The sequence below is a fragment of the Ambystoma mexicanum genome, chromosome 3p (genome assembly GCF_040938575.1).
Source record: "Ambystoma mexicanum isolate Mex_15411 chromosome 3p, UKY_AmexF1_1, whole genome shotgun sequence".
Taxonomy (NCBI): Eukaryota; Metazoa; Chordata; class Amphibia; order Caudata; family Ambystomatidae; genus Ambystoma; species Ambystoma mexicanum.
The window spans coordinates 1,085,011,701-1,085,028,288 of record NC_090925.1 but is presented as its reverse complement, the minus strand read 5'-3'; the positions used below and the strand labels follow the sequence as shown (position 1 = coordinate 1,085,028,288).

General features: G+C 44.8%; 1 protein-coding gene across 1 annotated transcript in view; it reads right to left on the bottom strand.

The window, feature by feature from the left end:
- The window catches only part of LARS1 (leucyl-tRNA synthetase 1), an 860,995-nt gene that overhangs the window by 586,774 nt on the left and 257,633 nt on the right, over positions 1-16,588 (bottom strand). The window contains exons 11-12 of the mRNA XM_069652446.1: positions 15,471-15,558; positions 15,291-15,367 (exon numbers count right to left, since the gene is read on the bottom strand). Coding sequence (XP_069508547.1) covers positions 15,291-15,367; positions 15,471-15,558 — 165 coding nt within the window. The remainder of the gene's footprint in view (positions 1-15,290; positions 15,368-15,470; positions 15,559-16,588) is intronic.

Genomic DNA, 16,588 nt, shown 5'->3' with positions numbered 1-16,588 from the left:
TCCCACAGAAGGTATTTAAACCTTGGGACACCCTTAAAGGCTTCCCTGTGTCACTGCACTGTGTGACACAAATGAAAAGATGATGCCTATGGAGTTGTCTAAAACTCTACAATCCAAGAGCACAAGAGTAAAAGACATCCAAAATACACGAGAGAGTGGTGGAAAAAAGGCTCACACTCTCTCCAGGTAAAAAAATCAAGTCCTCAAAATCCAGCAAAGTTGCTCGGGGTCTCCAAGGTGAAGGGAATTAGCACATTTATGAGAATTCTCCTCAACAGCGGGCCCACATGGGGGCCACCAATATCATTGTGACTGGTTCCTGGTGCATCTTGTGCACTATCTTGTTGAGTAGGGGAGTCGGCGGAAAAGCGTAAACAAATTACACTGACCATGTTATCCAGAGTCCGTTCCCCTTGGAACGGTTCTGGGGGTACCTGGAGGTGTAATCTTGGCATTGACCATTCTCCAGAGTTGCGAACAAGTCAATCTCTGGAAAACCCCATTCTGCAAAAACGTTGGAAACAATGTCTTTTTTTTTTTAATTTACTTTTTTATTTTTTTATTTGTCCATGGTTCAGAAATGAACCTTTACAAAATATCCATTAAAAAAAGCAAATACATATATACAATTAAAACTTTAAGATATTCCAAAAGGACAGAAAAGAAGAGAAAAGAAAAAAGGCAAATTTCAACCTAACAGACAACATAAACTCCAATTTCCTCTCAGACATCTTGTACAACAGTATTATTCTTTTCCAATTCTTTTTCGATATGTTTCAACAGCCATCCCAAAGCATAAATCAATGGCCGATAATTACAGTTCATCATTCTGTTCCACAGAAATTCTAAGCTATCTTCAAATTGATTGTTTGCAAACTTCATCAACAAATTAGTCCTCTGTATTTTAAAATGATTACAATGTAATACAAGATGTTTCAGTGTTTCCACTGGTTCATTACAAAGAGGAAAACGACATTTTGACATATTCACCTCATCTCCCTTCTTTTTCCAATGATATGTTCTTTCTCTCGTGTAATATAAATTCATCCTAAATCTCATATAAGCTGTTCTCATAATCTTGCATGGGAATAGTTCCAAATAACCTGAACGAGGAGTTCTCTTCCTTGGAAATTTAGCATATTCCGTATACATTTTGTAATTCCCTATCATTTGCACAGTCATACACCAGTCATACTCTAATCATTTATTTTTAGCATGACCTGGTCTCAAGCATAAATCAGCAGGTGTTATATCAGCATCAGATAAATAAGCCTGCATCTCCTTCTGATACATGTTTAATGAGGGGACATTATTCAATCGTAAATTAGTCTCCAAATCCTGATATAAGGAATTTTTAGATGGCATTATCATTTTTGCATAATTTGTTAATTGCCTCCATTTCCTCCTTGTGGAAAGTGCAATCAACCCAAACTCATGTCTTAGTATACTATTTGGCAGAGATAGTGGTAGATGTAGTGCCAGTTTCAATAAGCGACCATGAAGAACATCTAGGTATTCACCTATGTTCAGTAAACAAACATCCAGCGCATACAGAGGAACACTTTCGATTTTTAGATTCATGAAGTCTATCAAGGGCACTAAAGAATATTTATAATACTTAGCCACAATTATTTTTAATTGCGACAGAAGTGGTTGGGCCCTTCTGTTCAGTTGATCAGCCCATAACTTAATCGAATTCCTCTCTGTCAAATGATAGCCCAGATAAATGGTTTCTGCAATTACCGGAATAGTAGTATTCAATATTTGCCATCTGACATGCTTTTTCTTCCTGTTCATTAGTCCAAATGTCAGTATCGCGGTTTAGCTGGGTTTGGGCTCAGATTGTGCTCCTCTGCAAACTTCTCAAACAAATTCAGTTTATTCTGCAATCCTGATGGAGTTGGATCAAAGAAAATTAAATCGTCAGCAAAAGCTAACCATTGTAGACGAAGGATTCCCAATTTAGTAGAAAAGAGATTTAACTCCCTCCAAAGTTGGTCTAAATCGGAGATATATAGATTAAAAAGAGTGGCAGCAAGGTTACATCCTTGCTTCAGCCCTAAGAATGTTTTTATTGGGTCTGTAGTTGCTCCCTCTTTCGTAATCCGTATTTTATAGGATGTATTAGTATGCAGTTGGACAATCCAATATTAGGATTGCGGTATACCCATTTTTGCCATTTTATTCCATAGAATGTTTCGAATTACGGAGTCAAACGCCGCTTGCATATCAATTAGGGCCATATAGACAGGGCACACATCTTTACCTTTGGTACCAAATAATATATGAGCTAATATGGTGCCATTTAGAACAGTGCTCATTGACTTCCTAAAACCTATTTGGAATTTTGAAAAAAGATCATATTTATTAATATATTGTTCTAGATCGTAAAGTAACAATACTGCAAAGATTTTTGCTTCTGTATTAATCAGAGAAATAGGTCGATAGTTCACCGGTAGAAGCGGATCTCCTTTTTTATATATATATATATATATATATATCGGTATCATATTCGATATTACCCATTCCTGAGGAATTTTCCCAGAGATCATGATCCTTTCAAATTTAGCTTTTAGTATATCGGCCCATATATCTGGTTCAGACTTGTAAAGACAAGGAGGAATTCCATCGGGTCCCGGAGATTTAGAAGAGGATAGATTCCCAATAGCCCACTTTATATCCTCCAAAGACCATTGTAAGCGTCCCAGTAGATTATAACTCTCTAATAAAAAGGTTAAGGATTCAAATCTTACTGGCAATTTAAATTTATTTGACATGTATTCCTGCCAGATCTGAGCAGGGATCAAATTGGCAGAAGGAGCCGTACTTCGATTATTGCTGGACTTGATAGTTTGCCAAATATTACGTGTGTAATAACTATAAATGGCTCTGATTAATAGACAATTATCTTTGTTGTAATTTCGAATACGTCTCTCCATCTTGTTCTTAAATTTTAGCATAATATGCTCTTGAGTTCGGCATAGTTCGAAGCACTAGGTTGGTTCTTTGATAAATTTCTCAACTCTCTGTTTTTTCCCCTTTTAACATTTTGCATTCAGGATCAAAACTATGTGGATGTTTAATCGTGCTTACACTGTTTGACTGAAAATGCACTAATGCCTTATCTATAGTTCTTACATAAATCATCTCCTTTTCTATAGTTCACATATGATGATTTATATTGATGCCTCTAGATACATATGCTGTAAAATGCCTGCAAAGGCCAAGATTCCATCGAAGGGATATCGCAGAGCGATCTACTTCAGAGAGAGTTAGTGCAGGAACCATCCCTAATCTGGAGTAACCAATCCTCAAAGTTATTGATAATGGTGCATGATCACCATGCTTTATGGGATAGATCATTGCAGGACCAGTTAGATGACAGATATTATGAGATAAGCCTATATTGTCAATCGTGGACGTTTTTCCCTCACGACTCCAGGTGAAATGTGGACCATTCACATCAAATTCAACAATGTCAATATCCCAATCTTTGAGATAGAGTTTCCATAACCTTCCTCTTTTCCGCATTAGCAGTGAACAATTACCCAACTGAGAGTCATACTTCCTCTGGTTACATACAGAGTTAAAATCACCTCCAATTAAAATGTCGTAGATACCCTTTTGTGAATAGAATATTTCAAAGCATTTATCTAACTCATCAAATTGAGATTCAATGGATGTTGATGCAGGGTTCCAATATAAGTTTGTTAGTAATATTGGATTAGTTTGTTTATTCATAAAACTCAGTATTACACCCAGAAGAGTGTCTGACTCCCATACAAGTTGAGTATCACATCTCATGTTGTTATTAATGGCAATTACCGTTATTGGCGGCTAACTCTATCAGATGCGTCATTGTTTGGTTTTGGTCAGTAGTATTGCTTTTAGTTTCGTACCCCTTGTTGCCACTCTCAATTTCCACCTGCTGAGAGTATTCAATGAATTCATTTGCACTTTGTTCATTACCAAAGGTAAATAAGGTAAAGCCTTGCTCCCTTATTTCTGCCCTGAATGACCAAATATATTTCAGGATTGCTTCCGAAGGTAAATAGCAGATCATTCTTTGGTTGTTAACACTTGCTAAAGAGATCCTTGTAAAGTCCTTAGAAGTGAGTGATCTCAATTGCGGAATGCGAGATATCCCCAGAAAATAAGCCCTGTTGATATGTGTAGAACCCAAGACACTAGGATTACCCTCTAGTCCAATAATATTATGTTGACATTCCTTCCTTTGCAGATTTGTTACATTTGTGGATGGACCCTCATTTACGGACCCTAAGGGAACCTGTGTATTACAAGTGCCACCATTATCCTGTGACATTATTGATGGATTTAAAGGCAGGGAAGAATGCACTGGTTTCCTATTGTCTAGTTTGTCTGTCAAGCCATTAGTTATATTAGCAGATGTAATCAAGCCCTCATCCATTGCCATTCTTAGTGTTCTCAACATTTCCGCACGGTCTGTATCTATCTGTGCCGTTCCAGGATTCAAATAACAATCTTTAAAAACTCCGGGACCATGTGAGATACATTCCTTGGCCTCAGTCATAGGAGGATTGGTGATATTGCTTTCAAATGTGCTTCCTATAGTGTTACCAAGGGTTTTAGACGAGATAACTTCAGGTAATTCTCTCACTTTACTAGCACCATTTATGATAAGAAAAGTATCCTTCTCAACCAAAATGTTAGACTCATTGGATTTTCCAGTGTATTGGCATGCTTCCAGATAGGATCTCCTCTGGTGGAGCGTGCTCTGAGGTTCTAAGGGGATGATTTCATTCACTTTAGGCAATGGTGTGGCACTTGACAAATTCACAAGTTTCGTCAAACAACTTCTACCACATACTGTAAAGTAGGAGTTCATGTTTTTTTTTGTTGCAGTTTGTCAACAGAAATTGGAGATAGGCAATGTTTTTCAAGACTTGGTCATTAATAACCTGGGGAGCATGTGCCGGTAGCAATTCATTGCTCAGTTTATTAACCGGTTCTGTCAGTGATACATTGCACTGCTTATTTGGTGCAAAGGCAGATTGGTTCTTATTTTTTTTCGATCATTGGTATTATCACCGTGGTCGCCTTGTTTCAAATTCGATGGCAAGAGTACTGCTTGGTTCTCAATTGAGAGCTGTGCAAGATCAATATGATCATCGTCACCATGTTGTACTAATTTGTTTTGCAAAGGCTCCACCGATTCAAATGATATCTGTTCGGTGTGTTTATTCTCATCCTTTTGTTTTAACAGCAAAAGTGCCTCTCTTTTTCTTTTAGCTGTTCGTTTTAATGCACGTAATCCTTTGTGACATAAAGGTCGTTACATCATTAGTACCAATAGAGGCCTCCTGTTAATTTTTAGAATGTTCCATAGCATTTAGTAAAGCCGATGGACTATCCGGACTATCAGATCCCTCCATACATGGACTGTCCATCACCTCAACTATTGGAGTTTTTTGTCTAAGTTCACCTATCAAGGCCCTTAATACAAGCAACTCTTCATTAATCGAACCTATACTCGGTCCATGCTCATAGGATCTTTAGAACCATTTATTTCAACCATCAGTTCACTTGTTGTTTGTGTACTTTTTTCACCTCTCCAATGGGCATTTATGTTATTGTCATTCATAGCGTGGGCTTGTCTTGAGACACCTAGTTCACATGCCAGCATAAACACTTCAATTCTATCTAATTTCGACTCAACCTTCCTCATTGATTGTTTAATCTCTCTCAGTTCCAAATGAGATAGATCATGACACTTGTCCAACAAATCTAGTATCCTAATAATCACTGGGAAAGTATATGGACATGCATCAACATTATTATCAGAAGTCGAATTTCTTGATATGGAATCATGTAAACTGTAATTCATCATTGGCTGAGTTAATTCAGGAGAGTAATTACAACAATCTGAAATTGTTTCTTTGTGTATATCGCTATTCATAGGGCTATATGTTATGTTTATCAATGGTACCTCTGTATAACATTGGGGGGTCTGCTCCGCACACACTGGAATAGACAGATTCGAATTACTCTTAAGATTGCGTGATACCAAAGGTGTTATCGATTCAATGGAGGCTCGTATTTGTTTGTCAGGGTTAATAATATTTTCCAACCCAAAGCTACTTCCATTCCACTTTGGAGATGTAATAGAAGGGGAGGCATACCCATTCCGAGGAGGAAAATGCTCGGATTCAGCTAGACCTCCATGAACACGTAAAGGAGTGCTAAGTTTCTCTAAGTTAGTACCATCTTGCAGTTCCCCCAATAGGGGAAGGTGTATTTGCGCAATATGAACAGATGGGTTAGTGGCTGTTTCTTTAATTTCTAGGGCCTTACATTTTTCCATAGGTAATGGGTCAATATACGAGGTATTCCCAGAGCAGACCATGGAGTCAATACTGTTGATTGTTAGCCCACTAAAAACTGCAGGTTCACAGGGGCGTCCACGTACTGGCTCCAATGCCTTGCTGCGTAGACCGCTGGCCATTATAAATAGATGTAAGCCATATACAGAACAAAATGGTATAAATAATACTTATAGAATAGTTAAAAAATCTCTCAGAAAAATAAAACTACAAGTAACCAAGCAATAATTACGTCAACAGAAATTGTTTAACAAACACAACCTAAATTTCAAAGCAAAAAATCAAAAATCAAACACATATGTCCCCTCACACACTCACTCGCACACCCAAACAGCTCAACAGCTCACTTGTACCTCACTTGGATGTGCGCGCTGGATGCGCTACATCCGGTGGTTAATTGAGTTTTGCTGGGAGCTTTGGGGCGGGGCTTGAAGGGTATACACACAGATTCTAAAACAGAAAATAACAAAAGACAAAAGCAACGTAAATAGGTTGCACGATAACGTGCACAACAACCCACCCTCAGCAATGGAAGGTGGCTTAGCCCAGCCCACTTCAGCCAGCCCACCAGTTCTTAGCCAGCCCACTTCAAATGCCCGCTTCAAAGCAGTCAGAGATCAGAGATATTTACTCTGGATAATGTAGGCAGCCTGTAATGTCCACAGGGAGCGTTTCGCCTCGGGTTACAGGTCGTCCTTCCTCTTGTGCATAGGACCTTGCACTCGCAAAAAATGAAATGCCAAACACAACGTAGAAAACACGAAGCACAAAGTCCTCTCCCACAGCTCAACAGCTCACTTGTACCTCACTTGGATGTCTTTGTGTAATCGCCATTCGTACTCCATTGGTAGTGGGAAACCTCTGCTGAATGCGTCTGCCAGAAGATTGAGTTCCCCTGGAACATGTTGAGACAGCAGAAACATGTGTTTGAGAGCCCACTTCCAAATGTTCTGGGATAGTTTGGACAGCCCTGGAGAGTGAGTGCCCCCTTGTTTGTTCAGATAGTACATGGCCGTGGTGCTGTCTGTGAGGATCAGGACCGTCTTTCCCTGCAGTTGAGTTTGAAAAGCTTTTAGCGCCTCGAATATCACTAACAGTTCCAACAGATTGATGTGGTTGGATGCTATGTCTGACGACCAAACTCTGTGCGCTGTTTGTTGAAGCAGGTGAGCTCCCCACCATGTGAGAGATGCATCTGTAGTTAGAGTGGCCTCCACTGCGGGGGTGGTGAAGGATTTCCCTTTCAAGAGGTTCTCCCTCGAACACCACCGTAGCAAGACAACGAGGGCTGGTGAGACGACCACTAGATCGTCCCATTGTCCGCTGGCCTGACACCACTGGCTGTTGAGCCACTCCTGCATTGAACGCATGCCCAAGCGTGCGAGGAGCCAAATAAATACAGGACGCCATCATTCCCAACAGTCGCATAGCTTTGCGTACCGTCACCTCTCGACTGGCTACATATTGAGGGATTTGAAACAGCATGTTTTGGACCCTCTCGGAGGGGAAGACAAGGCCGTCCTTTGTTCTAATTAGAGCCCCTAGGAACTGCTCAACCTGACTGGGGTCTAGGCTGCAATTCTTCTCGTTGATTGAGAATCCCAGGCTGAAAAAAAGATCTATTGTTCTTTGGGTATTTGACAGACATGATATGATATATGATAGTTTATTTATATAGCGCCTATACACAACGTGTTTCAAAGCGCTTCAAGGAGGGAGGGGAGCAAAGGAAAATACAGTTACATTCAGCAAAGTCCTTGAAGCAGTACAGAATGTAAAAATAACTATCATAATAGGCCTGTCGACATTTCTGATAGTGCAAGTGCATAGAACAAGTAAGGCAAGAGGTAATGGATAGGAGGAGAACAAAGCAAGCAGTAACATTACTATGTCTGATGACAATTTACGCAGTGCAGGTGGTAACAAGAGGAGGGGTGGGAGGGGGCAAGGGTACGGAGGGGAAAGGAGAACAAGGCACGATACTGAACAAAAATGTCGGTGACAAATTTGAAAGTAGGGGAGGGGGGAGGAAGAGAACAAGGGGGGAGGAGGGGGGACAGACAAGCTGCTATCGAGAGTCACGGAACAAAAGATAGGAGTAAGTGCTAGGAGGGGGAAGTCTGAGAGGAGGGAGGAGGAGTGGGGAGTAGGAAAGGTAGTAGAAGAGGATGGATGTGAGGAGGTGGGAAGGGAAGGAGGCAGGAAGGGGGGTGGAACGCAGAGCAAAGAGGGTGGAGCAGGCACTCAGGGGAGGAAGGGGGGCACACAGGCACTCAGAGGGCCAGGGGGGAACACGGGCACTCACGGAGGGGCAGGGGGGCACACGGGCACTCACGGAGGGGCAGGGGGGCACACGGGCACTCAGAGGGGCAGGGGGGCACACGGACACTCACAGAGGGGCAGGGGGGCACACGGACACTCACAGAGGGGCAGGGGGGCACACGGGCACTCACGGAGGGGCAGGGGGCACACAGGCACTCACGGAGGGGCAGGGGGCACACAGGCACTCACGGAGGGGCAGGGGGCACACAGGCACTCACGGAGGGGCAGGGGGGCACACAGGCACTCACGGAGGGGCAGGGGGGCACACGGACACTCACAGAGGGGCAGGGGGGCACACGGGCACTCACAGAGGGGCAGGGGGGCACACGGGCACTCACAGAGGGGCAGGGGGGCACACGGGCACTCACAGAGGGGCAGGGGGGCACACGGGCACTCACAGAGGGGCAGGGGGGCACACGGGCACTCACAGAGGGGGAGGGGGGCACACGGGCACTCACAGAGGGGCAGGGGGGCACACAGGCACTCACGGAGGGGCAGGGGGGCACACAGGCACTCACGGAGGGGCAGGGGGCACACAGGCACTCACGGAGGGGCAGGGGGCACACAGGCACTCACGGAGGGGCAGGGGGCACACAGGCACTCACGGAGGGGCAGGGGGCACACAGGCACTCACGGAGGGGCAGGGGGGCACACAGGCACTCACGGAGGGGCAGGGGGGCACACAGGCACTCACGGAGGGGCCTGCGATCCGGCGTACCGCGGTGGACAGCGGTAGACAGGGCCTTCGTTGTGGGCCTTAGGTGGTGCGGCCGGCTCCCGCCTCCCGGTTGCAGCCATTGGCTAAAGGGGCCAATTGCAACCAATGGGAGAGGGGGCAGGGGCTGGCCCACCAAAGCAGGAAACAAATCACATATTCCTCAAAATGGCAAACAAAACGAAAGAACGGCCATCTTGGAGGGCCTCGGCAAGGTGGCATTTAGCAGGGCAACACATGAAACAAAAGGTGCAGGCAGCAACTAGTGAGATGGACGCATCATGCTGGACACAGCAGCCATATGTTTCAAATTCACGATCGATTCGTGAGCATTCCGACCAAGATGAAAAGTCACTCGCATTGCCACGCAAAGTCAATGATAATGTCTCCAGATACCTTACCCCCAGCATAGCGCCGTGTGATTGTCAGTCCAGCGCAGATGGAGGGTGCCGGAGGGCGGAGGGCAGGGCTCCAGCTCGAGGTGAAGAGTGGGAGAGGAAGAGGGGATGGAGGCAGGGCCCCGTTGTGGGCCTTAGGTGGTGGAGTGTTAGGTGTTTTGTAGGAGTCCCCTGCTATGAGCCAGTCGTCGAGGTAAGGATAAACCGGAATGGATTGCCTGCGCAGGTGTGCTGCTGCAACTGCCAGTACCTTTGTGAATACCCTTGGTGCTGAGGCTATGCCGAAGGGTAGTACTTTGAACTGATAGTGCTTGTCTTGTACCATGAATCTGAGGTATTTTCTGTGCACCGACCTTGCAGAACTTTTGTGACTTTACAAATGTGTTCGCTGGGTGCAGATCTAATACAGGGCGCATGGTGAGATCCTTTTTTGGGTACAAGGAAGTACACTGAATAAATATCTTTGTTTACCTGTGAAAGAGGTACGACCTCTATGGCTTCCTTTTCTTGTAGTGTCTCAACTTCCTGAAGAAGGATACGCAGATGGTCTATCGTCTTGCTCGTGGAGGTCTGAATTTTGGGGACTGGCAGAACTCTATACAGTACCCTTGGGCCACGGTTTTCAGTACCCACTGGTCTGTAGTTATTCCCTCCCATGCCTGAAGGAATAATGTTAGCCGGCCCCGACTGGGGGAGGCATGGGAGGGGACCCGGATCTTTGGGTCATTTAGAACCTGAGGCCGAGGAGCCTCTGGGGGTAGAGTTCCGGCCCCTTCCTTTCCCACGACGCTGACCGCCTTGGGGATACGGGGTGGTGTATCCACTGGTTCATTGTAGAGAGGACCAATTATTTCCCAAGATGTACTGGTTTTGAGGAAAGCGTTGGCCACGAAAAAGGCGTCTGGATCCAGTTCCTCGCCTTGTGGAGGGCTTTTGTGTAATCTGATGTAGCGTCTTAAGGGTGTCGTGCTCCTTCTTTGCAGTCTCAAGAGCTTCATCGACTGCTTTTCCAAATAGGTTGGATTCTTCCAACGGTTTATTAATTAATAAGTGACGCTTGAGTTTCCGGCTTGAACCCAGAGTTTCTTAGCCACGCATGTCTCTTTAGGAGGGTTCCCTGAGCCAACGATCGACCCGCTGTCTCAGAGAAATCCAAAGTGGTTTTGAGTATACTTTGGTTTACGTTTCTGCCCTCGGTTACCATGGACAGAAGACAAGTCCATAGCGGTTCAGGAACCTGCTGCAGGTCTTCCTGTAACATGGCCCATTGAGCATCTGAGAAGCTGGCTAACAAAGTAGTATTGTTAGCAATGCGCGTAGAAAAAGCTGCTGCAGCCGTGACCCTCTTTCCCAGGGTGTAGAGTCTTTTACACTCCTTGTCAGGGGGTGCCTCCCCGTTTGACAGGGGAACCCCTGCCCTTTTCCTTGTAGTGGTCACCAACAGTGAGTCAGGGGTGGAGTGACCTTTGATGTAAAGGGGATCAGAGGGTGAAGGCCGAAATAGTTTTTCTATCCTTGGATTAACTGCTCTTGTGAGGGCAGGTGTTGATAACGAGGGAGCCTGACGCTTTTTAATTGAGTTTAGAAGAGGAATAGCCTGGATGGTCGTCGGTTTCTCTTTAAGAATGTCCTCTACAAAGTCAGCCTCAGGAACAGCTTAATCGGTGGCGATCTTGAAATGTTCTGCTGCTTTGCGCAATATGGCGTTAAACGTCATTTGATCGTCCACTGGAGAGGGCTGTCTAGTGGGAGTGGTTTGGGGGAATCTAAACACAGGACATCAGGGTCAGGTGAAGCATTTGGAGACTGCCAGGTCTGAGGGTCACACATATCCGTGTTTCCCCCCCACCCCTCTGTGGGGTCATGCATATCCTAAGGGTCAATGAAAGGATCATCATCCTGAGTGTCTGCAGGAACCTCCTCCTCAGTGAGGTCGTAAGTGTACACATCCTTCTCCTGAGAGGGATCAAAGAGTCTTAGAAATTTAGCCACAGGGGTCAAAAGGCCTTCTTCCTTTGGCCTTTGGGGGTGGATTGCTCTGAGAGGGTTACAAACCTGCATCTCCATACAATTCTCAAATGTTTCCCTAGTCCAGACAGAATACCTAGAGGGGTCTAGAGGCAGAAAGGGCTCTTGTATATGATCCTCTAATGCCAAACGTTGAGATTTGTGTCTTGACGCCCAAGAAATACCTTCTTCGCCTTCCGTAAACTCTTCCCAGGGGACAGACAGAGGTTGCATGTCCCTGTGCTTCTCCTTAGGCTTGGCATAGGGTTCCGGTATTTCCTTTACCCTATCTTTGGATTTGACGGATCCTTGGGCTTCCCCGCGGGCGTCGTCGAATCCTTTGACTGTCGCTTCTGAGCATCCGCCGAAACAATTCTTGCTATGCTTTCTGTAACGTCCTCCGCAGTAGGGAGCCGTGTAGCCTGGGCCTGTGGTTGTGTAGTCTTCGGCGGAACCGGGGCCTTGTCGTCGCCGGACACCTTCTTACGATGCATCTCGAGGGTTCTTGGAATACTGGGGTAGTGCCCTTCAATTTAGAGCGCCCAGTCGCTAGGGGCATCTGCGGCTGGGGGGGCACCGATCTTGATGGTTGCCGGGCACGGCCGAAACTTCTGGTGTGCCCGTTGGCACTGTGGTCCGCTTCGACTTTGTCGAAGACTGGCCGGGGGTTGTGTATTTAGTGAGTTGAGAGTGTTCGTCTTTGTCGCCGGGGTGTACATTCCCCATAGCAGTGCCCGAGCCATGCCTGGCGGGGCCGGGGACAGACGACGCAGAGCGGGAGCGCTCCGCCGAAAGGTCAACGACCTCCGGGTCGGAGGCCTGCACTTCACTGATGCCCTCGTCACAATCGGCGGTTGCGGCAACAGGAGAACTCGATTCAGCCTTCGACATCCTGTAGGCCGCCCACCGCTTAACACGGCGCTCCTTCAATGTGTTGAGACGGATGAGCTTGCAAGCTGCACAACCCTTTTTGTCGTGATTGAGGGGCAAGCAACAGTTACACCGTAGATGCTTATCTCTCCAAGGAAATTTTGGGTACACTACACGTCACCAAAGGGATAGTGTTACAGTCATGCCTATGCCGACGTCCCCTTTCGATTCTCAAAAGACAAGATGCAAAACTCTGCGGTGACAACTGGATGTGGGACTATATGCACAGCATGTGATTCTAAGCAGATTAACAAGCATCAGAAATACAATTACAATTGCTTTTCAGCTCAGTGGAACACAAAGTAAGTTAAGCAATAACTCTTTACACTCATTTAGGATTGCACCAGGCAGAACAAGGTCAGCTACACCGAAAGAACACTTTTTAAGAATAGAACACAGCTATTCTAGGCAGGTAAAACCTAACGTTGTAATATACTATAACAGCTGCTTTTTGGATCAGTGGCACACAGATTGAGGTAAGCAATAACTAACTTATTTTAAGATGGCACACAGCTAACTCAAGGTAACTAAACTCCTATAAGGAGTACTGTGATTATTAGCTTCTGCCTTCCAGGATAGTACTGTGATTATTAACTTGTACCGCTAGGGTAGTACTGTGATAATAATTGCTTGTGCCTTCCAGGAGAGCACTGCGATTATTAGCTTCTGCCTTCTAGGATAGTACTGTGATTATTAGCGTGTGCCTTTCAGGATAGCAATGTGATTATTAGCTTGTGCCTTCCAGGATAGCACTGTGATTATTAGCTTCTGCCTTCTAGGATAGTACTGTGATTATTAGCGTGTGCCTTTCAGGATAGCAATGTGATTATTAGCTTGTGCCTTCCAGGATAGCACTGTGATTATTAGCTTCTGCCTTCTAGGATAGTACTGTGATTATTAGCTTCTACCTTTCAGGATAGTACTGCAATCCTTACTTCTGCCTTCCAGGATTGTACTGTGATTATTAGGTTGTGCCTTCCACGATAGTATGCGATCATTAGCTTCTGCCTTCTAGGATAGTACTGTGATTATTAGACAGCGCCGCACCCATAGAGTCCACCACACACTGACTTGATTCACATCCACAATAGAATAGCACTGTGATTATTAGCTTGTACCTTCTAGGATAGTACTGTGATTATCAGCCAATAAAATAGCACTGTGATTATTAGTGTGTGCCTTCCAGGATAGTACTGTGATTATTAGCTTCTGCCTTCCAGGATAGTACTGTGATTATTATCTTGTGCCTTCCAGGATAGTACTGTGATTATCAGCCAATAATATAGCACTGTGATTATTACCTTATACCTTTCAGGATAGTACTGAGATCATTAGCTTCTGCCTTCCAGGATAGTACTGTGATTATTAGACTGCGCCGCACCCATAGAGTCCACCACCCACTGACTTGACTCACATCTAGAAAGCACCGCAATAGAATAGCACCGATTATTAGCTTGTGCCTTCCAGGATAGTACTGTGATTATTGGCTTCTGCCTTCCAAGATATTACTGTGATTATTAGACTGCGCCGCACCCTTAGAGCTCACCTCACACTGACTCGATTCACATCTAGAAAGCACTGCAATAGAATAGCACTGTGATCATTAGCTTCGCCTTCTAGGATAGCACAGTGATTATTAGCTTCTGCCTTCCAAGATAGTACTGTGATTACTAGACTACACTGCGCCCTTATTGTTCACCACATACTGAATTGAACCACATCTAGAAAGCACCACAATAGAACTGCACTGTGACTATTGCCTTTGCCGTCTGGGATGGTACTGTGATTATTGACTTCTGCATTCCAGGATAGTACTGTGTTTATTGGCTTGTGCCTTCTAGGATAGTACTGTGATTATTAGTGTGTGCCTTCGAGGACAACCCTGCAGCACCCATACAGATTTATGGATTGCAATTGGAATGACACCAGGATTATTAGCATGTGCCTCGCTGGGACGGTGCTGTGATTATTAGCCTCTGCAACACCCGTACAGATTTGTGGATATTAACTTAAATTGCATCTAGAAAACACCACAATAAGAACAGTACAGGGATTACTCACCTGTGCCTTTCGGGGATAGCACAGTGAGTATCACTCTATCATACACAGGGATAATCACGTGACTACTAGCATGATCCACACTGGGACAGCTCTGTGAATATTGGCCTGCGTCACACCATTAAAGAGTTAAGAAGGCCTTTAAACCACATCTAAAGGGTACCACATCGGAACAGCGGTGTGAGTATTAGCCCTACCGCGCCGAGAAGGTACTGTGATCATTGACCCTGACATTCAGACACGGTGCTGTGAACAGTACCCTGCATCGCACTACAGAGATTTGTTTGTTGCTTTAACTCTGCTCCAGGGAGAGCCACATTAGGGACAACCACTGAAATACCATAGCGATACAACCCTAGCAGACCGCCCAACTGGTCAGCCCCATACTCGAGCTAGCGACTGATCACCCTAGCGATATCACCCGACTAGACTGTTTTGTATTTATATTTACAAACAAAAAACAAACACACATTGATTTACGCAACCACATAAACCAACCTGTTTCTTTTTTAAGTCTCGAAGGGCTGCTATGTCGTCCGGAGCATCCGAAGGCACACTTGTGACCACCCCAGTGCCTTTTGGGAAATAAAAGATAATGGGATGTATCAGTTTCTATGGCTGCAGCCTACTCAATTTACACCATGTGCATAAGAACAAAGGAGGATGCAAATACATTACCTTTATCCTCTTTGATGGTCAGCATCGGCAGGGCATAAATCACTTTATAGGATGTTAAAGGGGCAGAGAGGGCAGCTCCAAGAATGTCCTACAATGAAAACAAGGAGATCTTTATTAAGCAGGGAAAAAAATATAGCAACAGGCACAGATAGTATTCATACCTCTTCATGTCACCTGTTTAATAGGGAAAGGAAATACTTAATGGCTTGTCAAATCAGTTCCTTATTGAATCTGTAAACAATACATATCTCTGCCCAGGTGCAGAATCCAAGAACACTTAAAAAGTGAAGAGGAAACTCTTTATAATTTAAAATGAAATCTGCTTAAATATGTATATAAAGTGTTGTTATAGACAATTTACTATCCGTAAAAGAAAAAGCATTACATTTAAAACTGCTTTTCCAAGCACCTTTCCATGAAGAAACAAAAGGAAACAAAAGGACAGATGGGATGCCTTAAACATCAAGCAGAGCACTGGCAGATTAACTAATTTCCTTGTGAAGATATTAATGTGAGAAAAACCAAGCTTCAGGTACTATTTCCTCTATTCACTCAGCCTTAAGCCACTCCTCACAGGGCAAAGGAAGAGAGTGGGCTGTTTAGGAATTCAACTAAAATTTCCAGAACTGAAAAACAGAGTAACTTAAGCACATGGTAACCTCATGCAAACTGGTGGTCTACCCGTAACATAAGCAGGGTTAAGATACATTTTCAGACTTAACCATGTGGGCAGATTCTGAGAAGCCACCCTATTCTGGTGAACAGGGAAAAGACACTTAAGTCTAGCCAAACTCTACTAAGGTAGGCGACTGTGCAAGGCCTAGACTCAGGCGAATGTATGGGTGGTGTGAATGGTTCAATAAGATACACAGAACACTCCAATAACGTTGTAGTCCTGCAAAAGAGAACTCTGGCCAACAAAGAGGCTCGAAGTTATTGTGCGATTGACAGTGGTTCCAGCAGTAGCAAGCAAGGCACATTTAGGTGGGCCACGGACAGGCACTCCCCCCACCCCACCCCTACCTCCTTATCCAGCCTCTAGGGTAGGATCAGCTCTGGCATACACCATGGTAGGCCACCTAGCCCGGGTCGGGAGGGTTCCCTGTTCCCTCCTCACC